Source organism: Betta splendens, chromosome 5, assembly GCF_900634795.4.
Source record: "Betta splendens chromosome 5, fBetSpl5.4, whole genome shotgun sequence".
Classification (NCBI taxonomy): Eukaryota; Metazoa; Chordata; class Actinopteri; order Anabantiformes; family Osphronemidae; genus Betta; species Betta splendens.
Window position 1 is genome coordinate 1,068,666 of NC_040885.2, and position 13,046 is coordinate 1,081,711.

At 45.4% G+C, this 13,046-nt stretch overlaps 3 protein-coding genes across 3 annotated transcripts; 2 read left to right on the forward strand and 1 right to left on the reverse strand.

Moving 5' to 3' along the window:
- The first annotated feature begins 351 nt into the window (after positions 1 to 351).
- Positions 352 to 5,031, forward strand: LOC114855673 (protein transport protein Sec61 subunit alpha-like 1). The gene is made up of 12 exons (XM_029151023.2): positions 352 to 506; positions 1,342 to 1,409; positions 1,495 to 1,560; positions 1,661 to 1,739; positions 1,954 to 2,085; positions 2,250 to 2,359; positions 2,678 to 2,831; positions 2,943 to 3,103; positions 3,228 to 3,425; positions 3,546 to 3,737; positions 3,816 to 3,892; positions 3,992 to 5,031. Exons 1-12 carry the CDS (start codon positions 500 to 502, stop codon positions 4,176 to 4,178), a joined length of 1,431 nt encoding a protein of 476 aa, XP_029006856.1. The 5' UTR covers positions 352 to 499; the 3' UTR covers positions 4,179 to 5,031.
- Positions 5,032 to 5,933: 902 nt separating this feature from the next.
- On the forward strand, positions 5,934 to 8,266 carry chchd4a (coiled-coil-helix-coiled-coil-helix domain containing 4a). The gene is made up of 3 exons (XM_029151024.3): positions 5,934 to 6,098; positions 6,540 to 6,638; positions 6,765 to 8,266. The coding sequence occupies exons 1-3, from the start codon at positions 6,077 to 6,079 to the stop codon at positions 7,097 to 7,099; spliced, it is 456 nt and encodes a 151-aa protein (XP_029006857.1). The 5' UTR covers positions 5,934 to 6,076; the 3' UTR covers positions 7,100 to 8,266.
- Positions 8,267 to 8,467: 201 nt separating this feature from the next.
- On the reverse strand, positions 8,468 to 13,046 carry si:dkey-202e22.2 (netrin-4). Its single transcript, XM_029151022.3, has 10 exons — positions 12,232 to 13,046; positions 11,348 to 11,838; positions 10,946 to 11,260; positions 10,597 to 10,723; positions 10,241 to 10,429; positions 9,812 to 10,028; positions 9,580 to 9,704; positions 9,281 to 9,349; positions 9,028 to 9,198; positions 8,468 to 8,948 (listed from the first exon to the last, which is right to left on the reverse strand). Exons 1-10 carry the CDS (start codon positions 12,296 to 12,298, stop codon positions 8,803 to 8,805), a joined length of 1,917 nt encoding a protein of 638 aa, XP_029006855.1. The 5' UTR covers positions 12,299 to 13,046; the 3' UTR covers positions 8,468 to 8,802.

The window sequence follows — 13,046 nt, forward strand, 5'->3', positions numbered from 1 at the left end:
TACAATTCCTGGAGGGTTCCTGGTGCTTGGAAAGAAGAGAGAGTCCATTGAATGTTGCATTCTATTATTTGACCACTAGATGCTGTTAAACCTTTCACATTTCACCACATATCTAGTTTAAGTATATATCCAGCATTATTTCGGGGGAGGGAAGGATATGGTAAGAGTGGGTCAGAGCGCCTGTCGTGTCTGGGCTGGAGCGCCCCCTGGCGGATTGGCGCAAAGGCCAGTTTAATTATGTTATTACAAAAACAATGCATCCTGCTAAATTACAATATTTATTCATCGTCCAGAATAAAGCATTCTCGTAAATAAGGCGGTGCGGCCTTTGCAGTAAGCGCTGCGTTGCGCTGTGTGTCTCCGAGAAGTGACGTGTGTTAGCGGCTTGTCTGGTGACGTGTCTCTACTGCTCTTTCTTTTCCGACGGAGCGGCTGATGGAGCCACACTGACTCCACTTAGCAGTAGCAGTAATACGACAGGAGTCGGTCCAAGGACATCATGGGGAGTACGTGGCTTTCTTGACTTCTATACATGTGTTGAGCGTGAGCTATAGCAGCAGGCTGTCTTTTAGTTAGCTCTAACGGCCACCGATTTTATGCGTTCATTCAAAAGCTAATCACCTGGCTAGCTTTGGTTGGGTTATGTGGCAAGTAGAGCTAGCTTGTAGCGGCAGTAAAATTTGTATGGTAGTCAGATTTTGTCTTACTGAGGGTAATTCGCTACTGTTTGTGACCGATAAAGACGGTTTCGAGTATCTCTAAGATTTCTTTCAGTAAAACGTGAACGCTTTTCGTAGTAAGGCGCTCACTGATTTGGTGATTGAACGCTTGTTAGCAACATGCTAACGACAGGTAGCTGAATGAGATGAGTTTAGTGTAAAGACGGACTGAATTTGATTACTTCTGCTTGTGATCGTGTTGATTCTCGGTCAATCACGTCAAACGCCCGGTTATCAGAAGCCAATTCCGCTTTTGCGATTAACATGTGGAATCGCTTTATGTCAAAGTCAGATTCAGTGATTGACACAGCTGATCGGCTCCGAGACAAAACATTCAGCAGCCGCGTATAATTGCTACAGGCTCTCACTGTAGCTTCCTGTTATAATTATATGCACGTTAAGTTGTTAGTAACATATAATTTATCACTTTAACAATTCTTTTAGCGTGTTGTTGCATTGACCCGTTGAGCAAACTGCTTTGCTGGCAGCTGTTTAGCTCGCGTTAATGATGACGTAGCATCAGAGCTAAAGAGTCAGGACTGATCACTGAAAAATCATCCGTTGATTACAGTGTCTGTGCAGCTCAGATTCTGTGTTTTAACCCACTAATCACTGTTTGCAGTTAAATTTTTGGAGGTCATCAAGCCGTTCTGTGCGGTTCTACCTGAAATTCAGAAACCAGAGAGAAAGGTAAGACTAATGAAGCAATGCAGCATCTATACACTGTCCATATAGAACAGAACGAATATAACAATTTTTTATTTAATCTTCACAGATTCAGTTCAGAGAAAAGGTACTATGGACTGCCATCACACTATTCATCTTCCTGGTGTGCTGCCAGGTTAGTATCTACTGCTTGAAACACCTCAGGCCAACATACTGGTGCTGTTATTGACACAGTGGTGGTTTGTGACACAGCTGTATCTCTCTTTATTTTTCAGATACCCCTCTTTGGCATTATGTCATCAGATTCCGCAGATCCCTTCTACTGGATGAGAGTAATCCTGGCTTCCAACAGAGGTGCTTGACTTGTGCATACATTGAATGTCATTGCCCAGTCACAAACCTTATTTGTGGCTTGTGCAGCATGAGCGAGAACAAATAATCTTGCTCTGGTGTTAGCATACGTGGCATAATCACGTCGGCACGTGATAGATCACAGGTCAAAAGATTTGGACTTTCTTGTTGTTTGCAGTGCTATTGATTGTTAGTAATACTGTCCTTTATCCTCCAGGTACTCTGATGGAGCTGGGTATCTCACCCATTGTCACCTCAGGCCTGATCATGCAACTGCTGGCTGGTGCTAAGATCATTGAAGTGGGAGACACTCCTAAAGACAGAGCCCTCTTCAACGGAGCTCAAAAATGTAGGTTATATTGCCGCTCAGCAGTCACTATTTTAAGCACTGCTGTGTAATTTTGAAGTCTTTGAGATGTTTTATATTTTGAAGATTGCACGGTTGCTAAGTTTTAACAACATCCCCGATTTTGACATTGCCAACTGAAAATGATTTCCTCTGTGCCTTTGTAGTATTCGGTATGATCATCACCATTGGACAGGCCATTGTATATGTAATGACTGGCATGTATGGAGATCCTTCTGAGATGGGCGCTGGAATATGTTTGCTTATCATCATCCAGGTGAATTAAAAACTCACTTCTGCTCCCTAGTCTAAATTTGACGCATGTGTTATGACTTAATGCTCAAATCTAGCAGAAAGTAAACAGTTAAACATAGTACAGTAAACCAGCCCAACTAATAATTTTTTGTAGGAACCAAGCGACCAACCAATTGTTTTTAATTTTTTTATGGAATTCTCAAACGCTAAAGCAAATATTAATGTTGTTTATGGGCTTGTCAGGCATATCAGGTCTTGAGGATTGTTCTTTTGCTGTACACTATTGCTTTCTCTCATTTGTAGTTTGAGTAAAAAATAAAACTCTGATCTGTTTGTTCAGCTCTTTGTTGCTGGTCTGATCGTCTTGCTGTTGGACGAGTTACTGCAGAAGGGCTATGGTCTTGGCTCTGGCATCTCTCTCTTCATTGCAACCAACATCTGTGAGACAATTGTCTGGAAGGCCTTTAGCCCGACCACCGTCAACACTGGTAGAGGTATGTGATAGCTTTTTGTTGTGTAAAAAGAAATGAGCGATGGTTCAGGGCTTGTAAAAAAAAAGAAAAAAAAAAAAAAGGTGTATTCACCTTTATTTTTGGTTGATCCAGGTACTGAATTTGAGGGAGCTATCATCGCTCTATTCCATCTGCTGGCAACCCGCACAGACAAGGTGCGCGCCCTAAGAGAAGCCTTCTACAGACAAAACCTGCCCAACCTCATGAACCTCATCGCCACTGTATTCGTGTTTGCGGTGGTCATATACTTCCAGGTGAGCTGGTGATGCCAACAGAATACAGTCCAACGTCTATTGTTTGTAACACAAAAACAAGTGGGACTGCAGAATGTGAACATGAAGACCAGCTAACTTGGTGATTTTCTGGCCAACTTACCAGGGTTTCAGAGTGGACCTACCAATCAAGTCAGCACGTTATCGTGGTCAATACAACACCTACCCTATCAAACTTTTCTACACCTCCAACATCCCCATCATCCTTCAGTCTGCCCTGGTCTCCAATCTCTATGTAATTTCTCAGATGCTCTCAACACGTTTCAGTGGCAACTTCCTGGTCAACCTTCTAGGAACTTGGTCTGTAAGTACTGCATTTACAGCTTCAGCCTTTTCAGTATCTATATTCTATATTGAGGTTTTAGTCCTTTTTTTTATAAAGCATTTTATTTAGTATAGCTAGTAACAGGTTTATCTCTTGTAGGACACCTCGAGTGGAGGACCAGCTCGGGCGTACCCAGTGGGTGGTCTCTGCTACTACCTTTCTCCTCCAGAGTCGTTCGGTTCGGTCCTGGATGACCCGGTTCATGCTGTTATCTACATCGTCTTCATGCTCGGCTCCTGCGCCTTCTTCTCCAAGACCTGGATTGAAGTCTCAGGATCTTCTGCCAAAGATGTGCGTGTTTTGCGAAAGAGTGTGAAAAGTGCCCCGTTTTATGTCAAACTGTCCACTAAGTCGATGTGTTTGTTTCAGGTGGCAAAGCAGCTGAAGGAGCAGCAGATGGTAATGAGGGGACACAGAGAAACCTCCATGGTGCATGAACTTAACAGGTACAAAGCAAACCTCACTGGCTACTTGCCTCTCAAACAAACTACGGTGCCATTCCTCCCCTACATTATAACAAAGTTATAATTTATTCATGCCTACAGGTACATCCCTACAGCTGCTGCATTTGGTGGTCTCTGTATAGGAGGACTGTCCGTCATGGCTGATTTTCTGGGGGCTATCGGTTCGGGTACTGGAATCCTCTTGGCTGTAACCATCATTTACCAGTACTTTGAGATCTTCGTCAAGGAGCAGAGTGAAATGGGCACTATGGCAGGACTGTTCTTCTAAAAAAATACCAACCTGCAAACAAACATCAGACACAAAACATCCCCCCCTATAATTTTTTTTTTTAATTTAGAATTTTTAGTTATTTTGCAATTGGCACAGTCCATGCATTTGCAGCTCGGATAGGTGACTTTACTGCTACGTTTGTTTTCCTTTCATCTCCCACATGTCAATGCTGAAAAAACTGTTTTGGTGACTCCCAGAATTGAGCATAGTAATGCCTCAGTTCTTTTATTCCAGTAGCTACAACCCGTACAGTTTTGCAGGCTGTCCAAGTCCCCACTAACTGTCTTGTGCGGCAAGTGCGAGGTGCTGTGTCTGATTAGCCTCAGGTATTTGTCACTACAGCATGTTCAAGGTCCTTGAATGAAGCAAAATCATATTTGTGCTTACTGTTAGCTGAAAGCCTTGTGCAAGGACGTTTGAGGGAGTTGAGAGAAAGTCACGACGTGTTCATCATGTAGCGACCATGCTTGGAATTTCTTAAGGGTCTAAAGTAGGATGTGAAAGTATAATTATTATATGCTTGTACTCCTAGTAAGGTTTCTGGTAAACTCAGACAACCCATTGCAGGTTTTCCTTTACCCTTATTTTCATATTTTAAATGATGGACTGTTTATATTCACTCTGATCTTATGTGGGGCACAGTGTTCAACTGCTGTCTCTAGGTCCTCAAAGCAAAGTGTTTGTGTTGTCTTGCTCTTTTATTCCCAGACTGAATCGCTAAACAATACTGCCGAGATGGTCAGGGACAAGGGTGGGTTTGATAGGGACTGAAAAGGGGGTTTTGTTTTGGTTTTTACTTTATGTAACAAACATAATTGTGTTATTAAAAAACAAGTGTTTTTTTCCAATACTTGGAATTTGTGTTTCGATTCCTATTGTGTCCTAGTTTGTCCTGTCATGTACTGCCACAGTTGTGATACTATTATTGAGATACTGTTATACTCAACAGTATACTGTATATAAGTCAGTTCTAAATCAGCCCTGATTTGTCAATTGGAAGTTGTACTAGTTCCACTAGAGGTCATAAGAGACTTACAATAAACCAGCTTCACACAGTTTGCTTCACTTAACTTTACAGAACCATATTTAACTTTTCCATCTTTATTTTGCATATAATTAAAATTTGTACCAGCCATAGAGAGCTTTTCTGCCAAATGCAAGGAAATAAACCAGGATTTCATATATTAATATATACAGTACTGTGCAAAGGTTTTACGCAGGTGTGAAAAATGCTATAAACAAAGAATGCTTTGTTTGAAAATTCATGAACAAAATGCAGTAAATGAACAAAAGACAAATCTAAATCTAAATAAAGAGTGTTACTACTTTTTGCCTTTAACACAGCAGAAATTCTTTTAGGTACACACAAAGTAAGGGATTTTGTAGGATTATGTTCGGGTGTATGATCAACCACTTAAAGCCAACGGGGGCTAATGACCACCAGGATCATCTGTGGTTAGTTCTCCCAAGATGTTTGGAAAAACCTACCAGCCGAGTTCCTTCAAAAACTGTGTGCAAGTGTACCTGGAAGAATTGCTGCTAAGTTGACGACAAAAAGTTGTAACACCAAATACTGATTTGATTTAGATTTGTCTTTTGTTCATTCACTGCATTTTGTTCATTCGTGAAAATAAACGTTTAACACTTTCTTTCTGAAAGCATTGTTTGTTTACAGCATTTACAGCACACGCATGTGCCTGATGCCTGACGAGTGGAAGTAAGGAATATCTCCTTAAACTTTGTAAGGTCGCGTGACGTCATTACTGTGCGCCTGCATGTGGAGGACGCCGGGTAGTTTGTCAAATGAAATCCTTCGAGTGGTTGAGTAATTTTCGCAGCACTGCTCGTGTTTTACAACAGAGGACGAGGCTCCACGGACAGAGGCACCAGCAGACATGTCGTACTGCAGAGAAGAGGGTAATTTCTGCTCTTGTTTTCCTTCATTTTTACTCTAAGCTTACCAAGCAATGTGACCGAGCGAGCCGCCATGCTAAGCTAGCGTTGAGCTCGCGGTTACAGTAAATTAGCTTACTAGCTAGCTGTGAGCAAAGCGGAGCGGCAATACCGGGGTTATTGGTCAGTAACAGCATCTGGTCGTGGTTTAGGCGATTACTGCAGTAATTGATAGTTGGGTTCAGTCTTAACCGCGTTACGTTAGCCCTGTTCCCCTGGTTACGCTCTTGTTCCGACGACAGAGGGGTTATATAAAGCTACAGTTTCTGACATTGGCGCTGTCATCAAACACCACTACAACTGATCTGCTGTTTGGCTTGTGGGTAATGCGAACGTGTCATTGTCATTGTTTTAATACCACAGAAATGTATCACAACCCCTGATGTGCTCATGTTCCTCTTTAAGGTAAGGATCGCATCATCTTCGTGACAAAGGAAGACCACGAAGCCCCGAGCAACGCTGAGCTGATCGCAGATGACCCCGATGATCCTTATGAAGAGCAGGGTCGGTCAATCCAGTCTGCTCATATACATCATTTTGTTGTTCAGCTTCCTCCTCATCCCTTATTGCAACAGTACATTTAAATTCATGTTTGTTCTTCTAACCCGCTAGCGTTTACTGTTTCTTTAGGCCTGATCCTGCCAAATGGAGACATCAACTGGAACTGCCCATGCCTGGGTGGCATGGCCAGCGGTCCGTGTGGTTCACAGTTTAAAGAAGCATTCTCCTGCTTCCACTACAGTAAAGAAGAAGTGAAGGGCTCTGAGTGCATTGACCACTTCCGTAACATGCAGGAGTGCATGCAGAGGTACCCTGAGCTATATCCCCAGGAGGAAGATAAAGACGAGTCCAACCCTGATTCTGTCTCGGCTGCCCCGGCCGAGAGCTCTGCCTTATCTGCTCACACTGACTCTACCCCAGCCAGTGACAGTGTGTCACCTACAGACAGCCAGACTACCAGCTAAGGCCGGTCACCACAGGCATCATCCACAGGCTCATACTCTCTGTGTGCAACACTGCCCAGCATAAATGACACTGAGGAGCTTGAATGACTTTCTTCTCCTATTCAATCTTATGCAGAAGTCTTGCATCGCACTCACACACATGAATACAGTGTAGTTGGCAACATCTGACCTCTCCTGGGGGCTGTGTTTTTAGCACATAATTTGCATTCTCTGCCCCAACTTCATAGTTCCTCTTGGATGTTTTAAAGTTTGAGTTTTCAACATGTTATGTAGTGGAGTATCCACTAGTTTTTTGCTCTCACCTGGCTGTTGCTAGTCATGTTTCAGATCATATTTTGCCTTGTAGGGCAGCTGAGCAGTTTTAAACAGCCTCTGCTGCTCGGTGGTTTTGAGACCGGTCATCCTACGCAGTCAAAGCAGCCATTACTGTCCCAGCCTCTTGGATCTGTATATGTGAACATCCTGCTTGAGTGATACAGCTCTGACGCTTATGGAGAATATTTCCACAGGCCAGAAGTTGACACCTTTTGGGTAACAGAGACACGCAGCATATGTGCAAAGGGTGGGCTGTATTGTCTGTGGGGAACCGAGAAATCAATGATTTACTGGCTGTTGGCCAGAATATTTGCATCAGGGACATTAGCGTAAAGACTCATTTATATGCATTAGGTAAATTAAATTTCTCTGTATTATCATGAAAAACACTTCTCTGTATCTGTTATTTTAATGTGACTGTTAAGGATAGTTACTTTCTTCACTCATACAATTACCTTTATCATTGATTCATCACTAATTATTCAGCATTTCCTAGGAGTTTAGCTCATTAAAGACAAGCTTTCAATCGTAGCAGATGAACCTCATTCAGAGACCAAAACAAACCTGCAGTTACTGATTGCGTGCAGTGGCTTACAGTTACATCATTAACAGTTTAACATCTTGTAGACGTATCAGTGTTTCCACCTACAGTACGTCTGCTGCCATGTGAACAACAGTCAACAATAGTGTGTTGAGCCTAGACCAAAGTGAAGCGTCACATGTACCTGTTGCTGCGTCGCTGTTTCTGTCTCATTGTTGTCTCCAGTTAAATACTGTGCTCACTGTTCAGTAGCTTTCAGGCCTTAAACAACTTCTCAGACTTGTTCAGATTAAAGTTCTCGTCAAACAGTTTCAACTCTTTTTTTTTTTTTTTTTTTTGCTTTTGACTTTTCAAGGAACGGATTGATGTCATGTCAATGTTTTTATCTGAACACGTTCAGAATATTTTAATACTGAATCTGCAACACTTAAACGATGCCTGTCATCCATGCATGAATAATGTGTTAGGAGACAGATTCTACGCCAATAGACCACATCTAATGACACAAATCAGACACTTATGATTTATATTTTTCCTATTAAAAAAAGCAACCATATCAAGTTAACTTATTATTTACAGGTGCATTACTGACTTGCAGAATAACCAACAAGGAAGGATGAAATAAAAACAAATCCAGATGCCGACATGTTTAGTGTGACCACCCAAACGTTCAAGTCTTTATTCTATTACACACCTACACGTTGTGAGTACCTTTCGTCAGTATGGTCACCTAGAGTCCCTAGAAGTAGTAATCTTGGATCCTTTCTGAGGTCCAGTGATTTTTCAGTCCTTTTTCTGAACTGTCCACTACCTCAGTCGAGTCGAAGATGTCTCCCATTACTGCACCTCACCCTTTAGACCACAGACATCTGCTCCTCAGGCCCTCCAACAGAAGGCCCAGCCTCGGGGTCCATGGGACCACTAAACTTTGCATTGTGACCAGCAGACGGCCCGTTCCAGCCTCTTCTGTGCCTGCCAGCAGGTACTGCTTGCCTGGGTAATGAATTTATAATGAATTTTCATTATAAAATGCTGACAAAGTACCCGAAAGGACATATAACAAATGCTTCACCTGGGTTTAGTATAGGACAGGTGCAACCACGGCTGGTCCAGGACAGAGGATAGATGCTAATAGACCCCAGGTACAGCGCCGCTCGGCCTGATCGGAGGATCCTGTGAACGTTGACCAGCACTTCTGCATGGCTGCCTTTGTCGTGAGCAGATAGAACACTGGCCCTGATCACTGTCACAGCCACAGAGACAAGTCACTTCAACATCAGCAAACACTGAGAAGGTATTTGTAAGCTTGCTCACACTTTGCTCACCGTAATCATATTTGGTCTTACAGAGGTCCGCTACACTCCTCGGTCTCTTCTCCTTACAGCTGCATTGGCCTGTGGAAACACATTGTCACCTGCTCTTATCCCTCCATTTTGTCATTAGTATGTATAGATTTGATTTTACAGCATTTCCAACCTTTCAGTGTGACACAGCCTAATATATATATATATATATATATATATATATATATATATATATATATATATATATATATATATATATATATATATATATAATTATTTTTTAACATGTATGAGGTAATTGTACAAGCAGTCACACCCACCTGTGTAATGTTGGGAGGAGATAGCGAGCTCCTTGGACCACTTTACATTTTCTTCAACTGGAAACATGTCCAGATCAGGGACTTTTCCACCAATGGGCACGTTGAAGACCTGGTTATTTGTATAGCTGCAAATAACAGAGCCTATTAAATAAGTCTCCTTTGTCAGCTCCTACATGTGTTCTTATTATGTTCTTCTTAATGCTTAATGGAAACGTCTGGCCTACACATCTACCTGTCCAGGCATCGGCCAGTGGCTGGATCACAGCCGTGAGGGCACGCACAGTGTTGGCACCCTTCATCTCCAAAGCCCCAGTAGCCAGGAAGGCAGCGACCACAGCTTGGTCCCCCCACACCAGGTTTGCACTGACATCGGCCACTTCTGGGATGGCACCACGGACCCTCCTCTCCAGGACGTGAAGGCAAAGAGCCTTGTGGATCGCACCAGCAGCCTGAGACAAAGACACACATACAGAGGTATAAATGGTCACGTTATGGCTCCGTATGCCAGCAGATGGTGCTATAATATATTTTCGAGTCCATTCATTTTGTTATCTTTTTCCCTGGAGCTAATAATCATTGTCTTTATGTATTAACGAGTAGTTACTATATAATAAATTTACAGGTTAAATGACCCTTCCCTACTGTTCCCTGTTTATCTTACGGGAGCAGCTGTGAGGGGAATTCGGCAGCAGGGATGGGTCGCGGCGGTAGCCGTGGCGACAGCGATGGCACCTGCGCCCGGCGGTATTGTGCCGGCAGTCGTCGCAAACGCCGCCGCTGGTGCCGCCAGAGGAAAGCCACGCTTTCAGGGAGAAGTGACAGCTATCTGCGTGGCCGTGGCATTCACACTCTGATGTCGTGGAGGGGTGAGGTCATAGCCATGGAAAAAATCAAAAAGAGACAAGGTCAGCGAGTGAGGAGATGAACTGTGAGCGCTGAGGGAACAGAACAGCATATAAAAAACCCACTTTCTTTATCAACAAGGTTAGAACCTGGTAACTTTATGCGGTCACGTACTCTGGCACGGGTTGGACTCCCCGCTGCTGCCGTTGGCCGGTCTCCAGGGACGGTCGTTGTAGAGCGGGGCACACGTCTCGCAGTGATTTCCGGCCGTGTGGTGGGCACACAGACACCTACCAGACACCTGGAAGACACATCTGGGCTCACTTCAGCCGCACCCGCAGACTCAGCTATAAAATAAACGCTGGCAGGTGGTGCAGTCGTAGAATGAAGACATTATAGGCTCTTTTACTGCTGACTGTTCCATCAGTGAGGACATTTCCCACCTGGGCCGTTATAACGACACCCGTGTTATAGGCAGGAATAGAACAGTTCGGCTCTTCAGCTGTTATTTGACGTCACTCACCACGTTGCTGTGTGCTGTGTCTGGGCCGCTGTTGGCTGGCACGCACAGCTCAGCGTGGCCGTGGCACAGGCAGGTCCCTCTGGCCAGTAAAGTGGAAATAGCATAAGGTGAAGCCGAGTGTTCTGCAGCGGGTAGTGATGGTGGAGCTGTATCTGTGGGGTGGGGTCCCGCTCCGGGGGGGGTTGTGGATCCTGGACAGGCCTGAGCTTTTAAGAGTCTGATGCGGAGGTTCGTGAGGGTGAGGCGGGTGAGGCCCTCTGGAGAGTAAGGGTCCGGTGTGTCGGCGGCGCCAGGGTCTAGCGTCCGTAATATCACCTAGGAGGAGAGATGGGAGGGAACTCATCAGCACCGAGCCAAACACGGTGGATCTAGAGCCGCTGCAGCGCTGGCGTGTGCTTCTACCTCTCCCCCCCGGCAGGGTGTCGCGCTCGTGTAGCGGGAAGAGCACAAGGAGCCCGGCTGGCTAAAATCATCAGGCAAACCAAACTCCGCGCTGCAGTTCTGCGCAAAGAGCTTGAGGGGCTCCCAGGTGGCTCCGTGGTCGACTGAGCGTTCGATGGCCATGGCGGCAGGCCGGGGCGCCCTGAACACCAACACCACATAGGACAGACAGAACTTGGTTTCCAGGTCCAAGCGGATCTCGTCATACTTTGCCCGCGCGGCGGTACCTCCGTCCGGCTCCGGCCACGTCTCCGGATGCTGGAGCGGGTCGTCGGCCATGTGAGTGGGTGGGTGGGTGTTCTTAGGGCAGAGGTGGGGCATCGGAGGGGGATGGGGGCACAGGCCGTGTCGGTGGGAGCTGCCGCCACAGCAGCCTGAAAGCGTGTGGAGGGTCCTGCCAGTGGCCAGGTTCCCTATGGGGGGGCTACAGGCGCGGCCCTCACATCTGGAAACTGACACAGACGGCGACCGGCAGTCAGAGAAAGTCTTTGCAGAGAGTTACATACTGTAATGATGGAGGTGAAACTGGTGGACGTGACTCTACTGTGTTTCACATTCAAACCTCCTCCTCTGTGTTTCATGCATATTTAATTTGCCTGACCATTGTGTGACTGTGGCTTGCTCTCATGTGATACACAATCCCTTCCGTTCTCTCCGGGGCTGCATTCACGTTCTCATGTTACAGGCAAACGCCACACACCAGCCCGGCACTATCGAATTTATCTGCAGCACGTTTGACCTTTGCTTCGCGTTTAGACATCCGTTAAGAGTCGATTCACCCTCGTTTGAACGGTCTGCTCGGGCAAATGACGGAGCCACAGAAAGCTGGACAGGAGCGTCCTCACCTGCACCGCCGCGCGTCACCAGCAGCATCAGCCAGCTGAGCGCCGCCAGCGTCCGGCACGCGCTCATTTTAGCTCCGGTGCCGCAAACGCATCCCAGCGGAAATGAATCCCAACATTACGCGCAGCCAATGGCGCGTTTCTCTTCCAGCGGGACGGAACGCGCAGACGAATCCTGGAATCCAGTAAAACTTCACCGGAGAAATGATGGAAAACTCCTTGATCAGGTTCAAAGCCGCCCTCAGTGCAGCTGGAATTAGTGAAAGAATGAATGCCGACATTGGTTTAAATGAAGTCTAGCAATTTTCATCTCGTCCTTAGTCGTGTCACGCAGCGATCAGATGCTAATTAATTCGTGAGGCGTATTTTCCATAACAGACACTCATCCTCTGGCGCCTGGCGCTGCGCATTTACGCACCGAACAGGGGTGCGCTCTATTTATCCCGGATGCCCCCGCCCACACGCGTTCATCCTGTGGGGATGATGTCGTGCACCACTACGTCAAAAGCCGTCTGTGTCGAAAACAGGACATTTTAGGCTGTTTTTATGAAAACAGATTCTGAATGTGGACATTTTACCAAGTGTAAGTTTTATTTGTCAGACGAGCTGCCCCGACGTGAAGATGTTGAGCGAACAAACTGTTGACACTTCACTCAACTTATTCAATGAAACCGAACAGATGCGATTCATCCTCAGCTGCTGCATGAGGCACAAGGACAGCACAGAGAGGAAGAGGATGAGAGGATGAGGAAGAGAAGATCCAGGTCACTCAGGAATAGAACCGTGAGACAGCAGCTTTTCATATGGCTTCACATTTG

Excerpts from the sequence above, each read along its gene's own strand:
- LOC114855673 (XM_029151023.2), top strand. Across the intron at positions 2,360-2,677 it reads GTTTGCTTATCATCATCCAG|CTCTTTGTTGCTGGTCTGAT; the intron begins GTGAATTAAAAA and ends CTGTTTGTTCAG. Across the intron at positions 3,738-3,815 it reads CAGGATCTTCTGCCAAAGAT|GTGGCAAAGCAGCTGAAGGA; the intron begins GTGCGTGTTTTG and ends TGTTTGTTTCAG.
- si:dkey-202e22.2 (XM_029151022.3), bottom strand. The coding sequence starts at position 12,298 with ATGAGCGCGTGCCGGACGCTGGCGGCGCTCAGCTGGCTGATGCTGCTG. Across the intron at positions 11,839-12,231 it reads GGTGACGCGCGGCGGTGCAG|TTTCCAGATGTGAGGGCCGC; the intron begins GTGAGGACGCTC and ends CGTCTGTGTCAG. Across the intron at positions 11,261-11,347 it reads CACCCTGCCGGGGGGGAGAG|GTGATATTACGGACGCTAGA; the intron begins GTAGAAGCACAC and ends CTCTCCTCCTAG.
- chchd4a (XM_029151024.3), top strand. The coding sequence starts at position 6,077 with ATGTCGTACTGCAGAGAAGAGG. Across the intron at positions 6,099-6,539 it reads GTCGTACTGCAGAGAAGAGG|GTAAGGATCGCATCATCTTC; the intron begins GTAATTTCTGCT and ends TTCCTCTTTAAG. Across the intron at positions 6,639-6,764 it reads TGATCCTTATGAAGAGCAGG|GCCTGATCCTGCCAAATGGA; the intron begins GTCGGTCAATCC and ends CTGTTTCTTTAG.